The sequence below is a fragment of the Cherax quadricarinatus genome, chromosome 17, assembly GCF_038502225.1.
Source record: "Cherax quadricarinatus isolate ZL_2023a chromosome 17, ASM3850222v1, whole genome shotgun sequence".
Lineage (NCBI taxonomy): Eukaryota > Metazoa > Arthropoda > Malacostraca > Decapoda > Parastacidae > Cherax > Cherax quadricarinatus.
The window spans coordinates 20,691,172-20,703,586 of NC_091308.1; the positions used below are offsets into that span (position 1 = coordinate 20,691,172).

Sequence of the window (12,415 nt, forward strand, 5' to 3'; positions counted from 1 at the left end):
AGTTTCAGTCCGCCTTGGACCATTTACAAAGTCCAAGTCGGACCGAAATGTCGTTGTAAGCTCCTCTCTTCTATGTGCAGGTTATTTGTGTATCGTTTGTGGATGGATGACTACTGAATACAGCCTGGCCCTTGACTAGATTGATCTCAAAACAGTATATCCACATAAAAAACTTGAGAAAATCAAGAAGATCCTTATCAGACTGATCACTGAGCTAAAGGAACTGGGCTACATAGATAGAATAAAATTATGTATCATAATTTTCCACATTATTGTATAAAAGCTTGAAAGTAAAGAAGGTCATTAACCCTTAAACTGTCCAAACAGATTTACATTCAAATGCGTAGTGCTCCAAAAGTAGATCTACGTTTTTTTACATATTTTCAAATAGTATAACAAAAAAAAAAAAGTAGATCAAAGTTTTTTTTACACATTTTCAAATGTAAAAAAAAAAAATCTATGTTTTTTTACATACTTTCAAATGTTGAAAAAACGTAGATCTACGTTTGGACAGTTTAAGGGTTAAATACAAGATGTTCGAGTTATTGACAATATAGAGAAAGACATGCTCTTGAACAGGGATTAACTATAAAAATAAGACAAATGGATAATGAAGACTAATGTAAAAAGGGCTGCAAACATGAAAATGTAATAGGGAGGCAAGGAGACAAACTCTGTGTATAGATTTAAAGATAAAAGAAAACATAAAGATGTCAAAGAGTCCTTACATATATCAATTGATGGAAACTGAACACTGAAAAAAGGGATGTGAATAAATTCAAAGATCTGATATAAAAGTATGGTATTGGGGAGTCATTATATCCATCAAATGATGGCAGGACTAAGGAACTGGAGTTCATTTCCCACAACCCCTCAAGGAAGGTTCCTTGATGTTGGTGAGGGGCTCTTGATTTAGGGAATTGGATCTGTGCTCCAGTTCCCCGAATTAAGCCTGAATGCCTTCCACATCCCCCCCCCCAGGCGCTGTATAATCCTCCGGGTTTAGCGCTTCCCCCTTGATTATATTAATAATAATAATAATTTCCCACAAACATAACTGGGTGAATACATTCACACACAAAAAAATTACTATAATATTTTTTTAACTCTTTAATTTAAATGACTATTTTTTACTACAAAAGTGTAGAATATGTTCATTAAACTGATAGTTTTTGAGGAAAAATATAAAGATACAGTAATGTAATGATTCTGTACCCTTGGTATTCATATTTTTTTAAAGCTCTATACAAATACTGCGGTTAAATATGAAAAAAATAGTTTCAGAAAAAAATGTACTACAAAAATATTTTATAATAAATAATGAGGGATACTGTAAAATAAAATATTACAAATTCAGCCGTTCTTTAAATTCTGCATACTAGAATATAAACTTTATGAAACTGTACAAATATGATTATTTTTGTGTGATAATTCCACGTGATTTTGGCCTGTATGAAGCAAAGCCATCCATTCTGACCACAGGCATTTTAGGAGGTTGAAGAGAAGCATGAGCAGCAACTCTTCGCCCTGCTATGTCAATTTCAAAGCTTGCATTTTGAAGTATGTACTCAGGAGTGACGTTTTGTTGCTCATGATGCCGGACAAATCCAAGGCATACCATTTTATTTAATGTAAATCCAAAACTGTAAATGAAAGAATTATAATATTACTATGTAATTTTGTTTTATTTTGCACATTTACTAAAAAACCAGCACAGAACAAAAATGAAACAGGTAATCTATTATGAGTTTGTCTTACTGAGAATAGAGTTAAGGATGGTGCTGTATTTACTTGCTCATAAAATGTATGAACATTTCTTAACCTAGTTTCCTAAGAATGATGGGTGGTATCCTCACGAGTAAAATAAATTATCAATTTGGTTTCTTTCCAATCAAAAATGATGTGGCTACATGGTAAACTATCTGAGATACAGCAACCAGTTTTCAAACAACATATACATCTATATGAACTTGAAAGTGAACATTTCACTAATTTTCCCTAGCATCTTACAAAATACCTATTTCCTTAACCCTTTGACTGTCGCAAGCCCCTTTCTGAAACTGTCATTCTATGTCGCAAAAGTTCTGTAAAAAAAAAAATAATTTTTTTCTTATGAAATGAGAGAGAATCTTTTCCCGATGGTAATGACACCAAAAGTGCGAAATTTGGTCGAAAACTCACTGAATTATGCTCCCACAAAGTTAGCGGTCTCAGCGACATATACGCATCGGCAATTTCGCCGACTTTGAGCCCTGTTTTTGGCCAATTTTGTTGTTCCAGTTGACCAAACTCATAGCTATTTCTTTAGAACTCCATTTTCTCTATCAGTTGAGTGCAAGAAACCGCCCATTTATCGATTTTAACTACCCAATAAAGTGGTCAGAATTTGGCAATTTGGCCAATTTCACCCAAATTAAAAAAGATGCCAATTTCAAAATAGGGTCCAGAATAAACAATGTAGACATTCTTGGCACTAAAATAACATATCCCCTGTTCATTAGTCATGTCTCTAGGCTCCTCTTATATTACTACTGCTTTCTATTTTGATTTTTTATTCATACAAAAAAATACAAAATTTACTGTTATGCAGACTACTGCATTATTGTGAAAATGGTATAAATAATATAGGTGCACTAGTGAAAGAATATCAGACTCCCCAGTTGACGTGTATTGGACGTGTGGTGTAATTTGCTTACTCCTGAACATTGGTAAAAATCGAACATTTCCGCTACTTTGAGCTCAATTTCAAAGTCGTTTTCACCATGAAAGTAATGAAAATCACCTCTATTTCTGTAATATGTTTTCCATTTTATCACCTGAGACCATGAAAACGAGAATACAATGATAAATACTATATGAAAATACACCTCAAAGTCGGCATTTTAATCCAAAAAAAACAGTCATTTTTTTTTCTCATTATGCACTGCGTGCTGCAGGATTTTTTTATGTGGTGCACACTGACCACACAGACCCATTCTCTCACATGTGGGCCTGCCAGCTTTCTCCTGCTTCATTTGAAGGTGCTAGAATTTACGCATATAAATACGTCAGAAACAGTGGCGCCTAATACGTATACATGTATATACATACGATGTAAACAGTCAAAGGGTTAAAAATCTTGGCCCAGGCTTTCTATTAACTAGAGTACAGTGGACCCCCGACATTCGATGGCATCGACATTCGATAAATCCGACATTCGATGCATTTTAACGCAAAAATTTCGCCTCAACATTCGATGGAAAACCCGACATTCGATACGATTTGTACGAGACATGTCCACGTGTGGCCTGAACTGCCCCATGTGTACCAGTGTTTACAAGCCAGCCAGTGTGCGTGCATCTAAGGATACATTCGGTACATTCCATATTATCCATATTATCACTGTTTTTGGTGCTTGTTTCTGCAAAATAAGTAACCATGGGCCCCAAGAAAGCTTCTAGTGCCAACCCTTCGAGAAAAAAGGTGCTAATGACTATTGAAATGAAGAAAGAGATAATTGCAAAGTACGAAAGTGGAGTGCATGATTTGGTAAAGAAATTGCCTGCAACTAGTGGTGATGTGAGTGAAGTTAAGGCCAGCAAAGGTTAGTTTGAAAGATTTAAGAATTGTAGTGGCATACACAGTGTGGTTAGGCATGGTGAGGCTGCCAGTTCAAGTCCTAATGGAAGGGGATTCCCCTTCTAAACACTAACACCATCCACACTCTCCCCTCCTCCCATCCCATCAATCATCACCAGATCTTCATTAAAGGTAAGTGTCAATTATTTTATTGTTATTGTTGTTATTGTAATTATTCTATTGCATTAAACTTAATATTTCATGTGGTAAAAATTTTTTTTTCATACTTTTGGGAGTCTTGCACGGATTAATTTGATTTCCATTATTTCTTATGGGGAAAATTAATTCGACTTTCGATATTTCCGACATTCGATAGCTCTCAGGAACAGATTAGTATCGAATGTCGAGAGTCCACTGTACTTTTATCATAAATCTTAACTTAGTTCCATGAAAATACAAACTAAATCAATAACTCTTTAGGAAAGAATAGACATACAGCATCATAAGATTTTTTAATAAATCAGCCATTTCCCATCAAGGCAGGGTGATCCCCAAAGAAAAATAATGATCAATTGGCCTCTAACTGCTATTCTAGAAGGAAACAGCTATTACAGCCCAATAGTGGCCCATCAAACCACATGTTATGTAAAAGGAAACATGAACAACTAATGTGACACTTTATTGTGGCAACAGTTCACTCTCCATGAGTTCTGTCAAGTCATTATGGCTTGACAAATCTTTTGGAGAATGAAATGTTGCCATGTTAAAGTGTCGCTTTAGTTGCACACATGTCCTTTTACCTAACATATTGTTCCAGCAGTGGCACAATGCCACTGCTGGAACAATACTGTACACAAATAACCTGTGGGTTATCTGTGTACAGATACATACTATTACTTTATTCACACATTACCAGCATGTCAGAGCCTATGGGCTACTCACTTAGTAGCCTCTGCTCTTCCAAAGGAAATGGTTCCCTTTATAAATATTACCTTGTTCATATGCCACCTCCATGTCAAATCCTATGAACCACTAGCTTTAACAACTTCTACTCTTCTCATTGGGATAAACCTAGCTAATTATATCCTAGAGATATAAATAAATCCACCCATTTTTTTTAGTAACACAATGTCTGTTTTCCACCAAGGCAGGGTGACCAAAACAAGAAAGAACACTTTCATCATCATTCACTCCAGCACTGTGTTGCCAGTGGTGTGCCTACACTACAGTTAAAAAATTGCAACATATCAACACCCCTCTTTAAGAGTGCAGCAAGTAAACAAATGTGAAAGCCATAATCATGATCACAAAAGCTAAACATGTACCCAGCACTTTCACCAAACAATACCAAAGTACTGTAATATTTTTCATAAAACTTCGAGAGATAGTACCACATGCAATTCCAATATCAAAAACTGTGTAGGAATGTAACCAGACACGTTTGAGGTTCAGCATTACTTTACACTGTTTATCTGTAGTTACTTGTTACCTAACTATGTACACTAAAGTTATAGCTGAATACTATTTGAATTCTGACAAAAGAAAAATGTGGACACCTCCACGCAAAAACACAAGAAAATCCTTAATACTTTAAGAAAAACGTAATTAAACTTACGCTGTTGATGTTGTATTGCCCACATAGAGATTATTGCGAAATATAGGCTCGCCACCCCAAGGCCAGACATCTTCATCAGGGTCAAAGCTATCATCCAGAGTTAGATGAACAAGTCTCTTCTTCAGACCTTGACTTGATTGGCGCATCAATGCAAACTTACCAATGAAGTATTCTTTCTGAAATTTAAACTTTTATTAGATTTTCAAATACCACAATAAAATGCCTTGAAAAATACATTCTTATTCACCTAACAATGTAATCTGTAGATTACACACTCCTTTTCTAGTGCTCACTGCTGTTAGCATTTTTTCTATTTACAGCATATACAAATTTCAAAAAAGTGCTCTCACAACTATCAATTATTTACATGGCAAGTAATCTTTCAAAGAACCGGCCATATCCCACTGAAGCAGGGTGACCCAAAAAGAAAAACAAAAGTTTCTCTTTTTAACTATAGTAATGCATACAGGAGAAAGGGTTATGGTAAGAAATGTTAAAACTTAATTTTCTCTCAACTATATATTTCAATCAGTGCACTTGAATAGATGGGTATTTGGTCACCATTACAGTGCACTATGACAGACAGGCTACTGACAACTATAGCAATGTGAAAAATATATATGGAGTGTGAGCCAGTAACATTTTGTGAAGGGATTCAGGGAAACTGGTTAGTTGAGTCCAGGAGGTGAAAAGTGCAGTGCCTGCATTCTAAAGGAGGGGTAGGAATAGTATATGCAGTTTGGAGGGGGCATCTAAACTGTAGCACTGGGATGCCTCTGCCAAGACAGTGATAAGAGCGAATTGAGTGTTTTTTCTTTTGGATCACCCTAACTCAGTGGGAGACAGCTGGTGTGTTAAAAAAATAACTAAAATATGTACAATGAATATAAAATTATTTTATGTGATTGGTGCCTTTTTTGTGTGTGCTTGCTCCCCAGGAAGTTAACCCTTTGAGGGGTCCAGACCCCTAATCTGAGAATTGCTGCCAGGGTCCAAGAATTAAAAAAAATAAAAACCTATAGAATTAAAGAGCCTAATATTTTGTAGGTAATAAAATACAATTCGATCAGTACTCAATGAGATATAGAAGCATGAAATTGACCTTCAATGACTGGCTGGCAGCAACACTGATGAGTGCCATCCACTTGTATTATTTTATTTTCTATTTTTGTTACTTTTTACTTTTCTTTTCTAATATATATTTTTTTCCAGTAACTTTTGTGGCCTGTGAGACCAATATAATGCATGATGTATACATGTACACTCACTGTACCTCTTCAAGGGGGGCTCCTTGTTGTGGTGAAGAGGCTCTTGGTCTGAGGAATCGGACCTGTCGGTCTCCTTCCTCAGACCGAGCCTAATTACCCCCCAATCCCCCCTTCCCTATCCCATCCTCCCCTTTTTCCATTCCTCCTCCTCCTCCTCCCCACCCCTCCCTTTTGCCCTTCCTTTTTGGCCTTTGGGATTTTTTCCCACAGGCACGCTAGTTCCTAGGTAGGGGAAAGGGTACTGGGGTCCATCCCATTCCGTTGAGGTTCTTGGCGGTGGCGTAGTTTGCCGTGGAATCTGGATTGCCTGGGGATGTCCCGATCCCTCTCTGGTATCCCAGAGGGTGGCTTTGGGTGTCTCTCGGGCGATGGGTGTATCTCTGGAAGCCACCTCTCGGATTCCAGGGGTGGTGGCCGAAGGAGGTATGCTTTGTGGCGGATATCCGGCCGCCCTCTCTTTTGTCTACCGAGGTAGCTCGGCAGATGTGAGGTTGCTATCCCGGATTGCTGGTTTACTGACATGATGGGTAGGGTATGGCACGGGTTCCATGCTGCATCTGTGCTACTTGCGGTGCTGAGGTCCTCTTGGGCACGGAGGGAGATTTCTGGCCCTTTCATTCCTTCTAGGAACTATCCCTCCCCGGTCCCCCCTTTTTATATTTTTTTTTTTTTATTTTCTTTTCTGCTTTCTTTTTTTTCTTAAAAACAAAAAGAAAGAAGTAACCTAACCATGGCAACCCTAGTCCATGAACCTGATACCCCCGGGCCCCTTCTTGATACCGCACCCCGTTCTGACCCCGCCTCGTCTTTGGACCACTCTTCGGACACTCCTCATGCCTCTGTACCTCTTGCCGGTGCTGTTTCCTCACCCGATTCAGGTACTTAGGTCTCAACTGACTCCTTCGATTTATCTGACCTCCGCTCTCCTTTGACTATGCTTCTGGCCTCTCCCTCTACGGTGCGGCAATTTTCGAATCGCCGGCTCGTTCCATGTCGGACCAACTCTGGTCCCACGCCTAAACGCCAATGACAGTTACCTGCTAATGATACTTCTCCACCTTCTCGTTCTTCTCAGAAAAGATCGACATGTCCTGCACTCCCTTTCCACACACAGTTTCAGAATGCAAAATGGACTAAATTCTTCACTTTATGACTGACTTCCTCTACTGCCTATCTTTCCAACCACAGAATTGGCAAGGCACTCCTACGCCATGTTGGTAAAGATATTTCTTTTCATGCTCTTAAGAGCGGTACGCCGCCATCACTGTACAGAATGCTACCCAAGCTCATGATCTTTCTCTTCTTTCCCATATCGATACTGTTCCTGTCACTATTGAAAAACATCATTCCCTCAATTCTTGTAGTGGTACCGTCATTCTGCCCCATACCATAGTTCAACAAAATTTCCAGATATGTGGCAACGACATTCTTGAACAGCTGGAACTCCAAGATCTCCCAATCCTCAAGGTAGACACTTATGTTCTTCCTGCCCGTGGGCGGAGACGATACCCTAGCAATGTGGATCGTTTAACTTTTGACAGCCGTGAACTCCCATCCTCAGTTTATGTAGCAGGACATCGGTTACAAGTTCGAAAGGTGATCCCTACACCGCAACAGTGTAGAAATTGCTGGTGATTTGGCCATCCAGCGAAATATTGCAGATCTATAGCCGAATGCCCAGTCTGTGGTGCCTATGACCATTCTAATACGTCTTGCAATCGACCTCCCTCTTGCCTTAATTGTCATGAGGCTCACCCTTCGTACTCTTGCCGTTGCCAAGTCTACTTAAATGAGCGGGAAATCCGTTACCTCAAAGAGGCAGAAGGTCTCCCTTATGCCATGGCAGTTTCTCATCTCCGCCTCCAAGGAAGACTACCTCATGTTTCTTATTCCCGTGTTTCAAAACGTCCCCCCACTTCTGGGGTCCCATCTTCTGCAGCCTCCTCTGTGGTTACCTCTCCCATAGTCACTCCTGTATCTAATTCTTTTGCTGTCCTAGGCTCAGACGTCCCTACTTCAACGCCTCAGTCTGTTCTCGCTTCTTCGTGTTCTCCCTCACAAGCCTCAGTATCGACGAGATCTCGTACGACACCTCCTCCCAATTGTCCCTCTACTTCTCAGAAGTCAAAAAAAGGTCCTTTAACCTCTCCTTCCCTTCTCTCACCTCCTCATTTTACCTTCCCTGTCTCTGTACCTGGTTCTTCCTCTCTCACTGGCTCTGTTACAAGTGTAGAGGTTCACCCTCCTCCTCGTACTGTACTTTCCTCCCCTGTTCCCTCCCAAGTTTCTTCCTCTTCTGCCACCTCCCAGGTTTCTGCCTCTTCTGTCCCCTTCCACGCTTCTTCTCCAGTTCCCTCCACCCTTTCGCCTCCCCCCCCCTACCTTGGTACAGTCCATTACAATTCCAATCTTTACTCATCCTCCCCCTACCATCTCCAATATTGTCTCCCATACGACGTCTCTGAATTCCAAAATGCCTGAAGCAATCTCTGAATATATTGCAAAGACCAAACCATCAATGGACACTGATCCACCCTCTGTTCCTTCTCTCTCCTCTCCTCCATCTGTGCAACTCCTTTCTTCACAACGCACCGTTCCTTTGCTGCTTGAACGTTTTCCGCTGCCTCCGCATGTGGACTTTTCTAACTCCTCTAGTCCATAGGAACTCTTACCTGCGGATTTCAGGTATCTTTATCATTGCCAATCATGGCCTATTTACAGTGGAATATACGCGGCCTCAGGGGTAATCGGGGTGAGCTTCAGATGTTACTCTCCCAGTTTTCCCCTGTTGGTGTTTGCTTACATGAACCAAAATTACACTCTGCTGTTATCTCTCCCATCTCAGGCTATAATTTATTGTATTCTTCAGATCCTTTTCCTGATGGGACTTTTAATGAAAGTGCCCTTCTTCTATGCACTGATATTCCATACCATCAGCTATTTGTTCGTACTTCGCTGCATTACACAGCAGCCCGTATCCACTTGCATAGGTGGTATACGCTCTGTTCTTTATATCTCTCTCCTTCTCAGGCATTATCTATTCCGGATATTGCCTTTCTTGTTTCGTCATTACCGCCACCGCTTCTGTTACTTGGCGATTTTAATGCCCATCATTTCCTCTGGGGGGATCTCACTATGATTCCCGTGGCATTCAGTTAGAGGCTTTTCTTGCCACCCACCCCCTCCATGTTTTAAATACAGGTACTCACGCCCATTTTGATCCTCGGACTCACTCTCTCTCTTGCATCGATCTCTCAGTCTGCTCTTCCTCCGCAGCATTAGACTTCACCTGGTCTGTTCTCCTGGATTTACATGACAGCGATCATTTCCCAATCATTCTTACTTCCCCTTCATATTCACCACCTCTTCATAACCCACGCTGGCAATTTGATCAGGCAAATTGGAACCTTTACTCACAACTAACTGTTTTTAGTGAGGTTCCTTCTTCGTCCTCCATTGATGAGCTTTTACACCACTTCTCGTCCTCCGTTTTAACCGCAGCGTCTCATTCTATACCCCAAACTTCGGGCAGGCATTCTCAGAAATGCATGCCTTGGTGGTCTCCTGCTTGTGCTCGTGCAGTACGTTTGAAACGCGCCGCATGGGGCAGGTACCGGTACAATAGAACCACGGACAGACTTCTTGATTTTAAGCAGAAGCGTGCGATCGCTCACCGTGTCATCTGTGACGCTAAACACACTTGCTGGCAAGATTATGTCTCCACCATCACCTCTGCTTCCTCTATGAGTGCAGTCTGGAAAAAAGTACGAAAACTGAGTGGTAAATATTCTCCTGACCCGGCTCCTGTTCTGCGGGTTGCCGGTGTTGATATAGCAAACCCACTAGATGTTGCCAATGAAATTGGCAATCATCTGGTCCGTATTTCTCAGGGGCTCCATCTATGCCCCTCGTTTCTTTCCTCAAAGTCTGCCAGAGAGTTAGCACCCTTGGACTTTTCTTCTCTCAGAGAAGAACAGTATAATGTGCCTTTTACACTTCAAGAACTGGAGGCAACACTCAGCTTGCCGATCATCGGCAGCTGGGCCCGACGACATTCATATTCGTATGCTACAACATTTACATCAGTCAGCCCTTGCAGTCCTATTACGCCTTTTCAGTCTTAATTGGTCACAAGGAGTTCTTCCACAGCTGTGGAAATCTGCCATTGTTCTCCCTTTCCGCAAACCAGGCACTACGGGACATGAAGCCTCCCACTATCGTCCCATTGCTCTTACCAGTGCAGTTTGCAAAGTGATGGAATGCCTGGTAAATAGACGTTTAGTGTGGTATTTAGAGACACACAACAGTCTCTCCACTCGTCAATATGGCTTTCGTAAGGGACGTTCTACCATAGACCCCTTACTACGCTTGGATAGGTATGTTCGTAATGCCTTTGCTAATAACCACTCAGTTATTGCCATATTTTTTGACCTTGAGAAGGCATATGACACAACTTGGAGGTATAATATTTTGGTCCAAGCCCACTCCTTAGGCCTCCGAGGCAATCTACCATCCTTCCTTAAGAACTTTTTAACTGACAGGCATTTCTGTGTTCGGGTTAATAATGTGCTCTCCCCGGACTTTATCCAAGCTGAAGGTGTCCCCCAAGGATGTGTTCTGAGCACAACACTTCTTCTCCTTGCTATAAATGATTTGGCCTCTAGTCTTCCATCAAATATTTGGTCATCACTCTATGTTGATGACTTCGCTATTGCCTGTGCAGGCGCTGATTGTCACCTCATTACAGTTTCTCTTCAGCATGCGGTCGACCGTGTTTCCAATTGGGCCACCACACATGGGTTTAAATTTTCCAGCACCAAAACTCACCAAATTACTTTCACTAGACGCTCTGTCATCTCCGATCATCCTTTGTACCTCTATGGCTCTCGTATCCCTGAACGTGATACAGTCAGGTTTCTGGGCCTCCTCTTTGACCGTAGGTTATCCTGGAAACCTCACATTACCTCTCTGAAGGCAACTTGTCACAGCCGGCTGAACCTTCTTAAAACCCTTGCTCATCTTTCATGGGGAGCTGATCGTCAAACTCTCCTTCGCCTACATTTCACCCTCATTTTATCGAAACTTGATTATGGTGACCAGATCTATTTAGCGGCCTCTCCTGCTACTCTCTCTAGCCTTAACCCCATTCATCACCAAGGATTACGTTTATGCCTTGGTGCTTTTCGCTCTTCCCCTGTTGAGAGCCTCTATGCAGAAGCGAACGTTCCATCCTTATCTGATCGCCGTGATGCCCATTACCTTTGCTACTATGTACACTCTCATGATCTCCGTAATCCTTCCATTTATAGAATGGTCACTGATATTAGTAGACATTCTTTATTTGTTCGCCACCCCTGTTTACTCCGTCCCTTCTCTCTTCGCCTACATTCGCTCTTGTCTTCTCTTCAATTACCACCTTTCTATGTTCATGTAGCATCTCACTGTTCCCTACCCCCCTGGGAAGTTCCAGCTGTTCGAGTCTGTTCTTTCTCTCTCCCTTGCTCGAAAGCCCAACTGCCTACGGTCACTTCCCGCTCTCTTTTTCTTGACCACTTCCACTCTCATTCTCATGCCACTGCAGTGTACACAGATGGCTCTAAGTCTTCTGACGGCGTAGGATTCGCAGCATTGTTTCCAGACAGTGTCGTACGAGGGCATTTACTATCTTCGGCTAGTATTTTTGCTGCTGAATTGTATGCCATTCTTGCAGCACTTATCCGTATTGCATCTATGCCTGTGTCATTATTTGTGGTTGTCTCAGACTCCCTTAGTGCTTTACAGGCTATACAGAAATTTGATACACCTCACCCCTTAGTCCTCTGTATCCAACTTTGGCTACGCCGCATCTTTACCAAGCATAAAGATAATGTTTTTTGTTGGGTCCCTGGTCATGTTGACATACAGGGCAATGAACAGGCAGACTCTGCTGCGCGGTCAGCAGTACATGACCTACCAGTTTCATATAGAGGTATTC

At 41.4% G+C, this 12,415-nt stretch overlaps 1 protein-coding gene across 3 annotated transcripts in view; it reads right to left on the reverse strand.

The window, feature by feature from the left end:
* Positions 1 to 456: 456 nt before the first annotated feature.
* Positions 457 to 12,415, reverse strand: part of LOC128686334 (pyruvate dehydrogenase phosphatase regulatory subunit, mitochondrial-like) — a 191,793-nt gene continuing 179,834 nt past the window's right edge. The window contains exons 19-20 of one of the 3 annotated variants that reach the window (XM_070085839.1): positions 5,174 to 5,349; positions 457 to 1,643 (exon numbers count right to left, since the gene is read on the reverse strand). In XM_070085839.1, the coding sequence (XP_069941940.1) occupies positions 1,415 to 1,643; positions 5,174 to 5,349 (405 nt within the window). In that variant the 3' untranslated portion in view covers positions 457 to 1,414. The remainder of the gene's footprint in view (positions 1,644 to 5,173; positions 5,350 to 12,415) is intronic. The other 2 variants (XM_070085840.1, XM_070085838.1) reach the window with 2 other exon arrangements.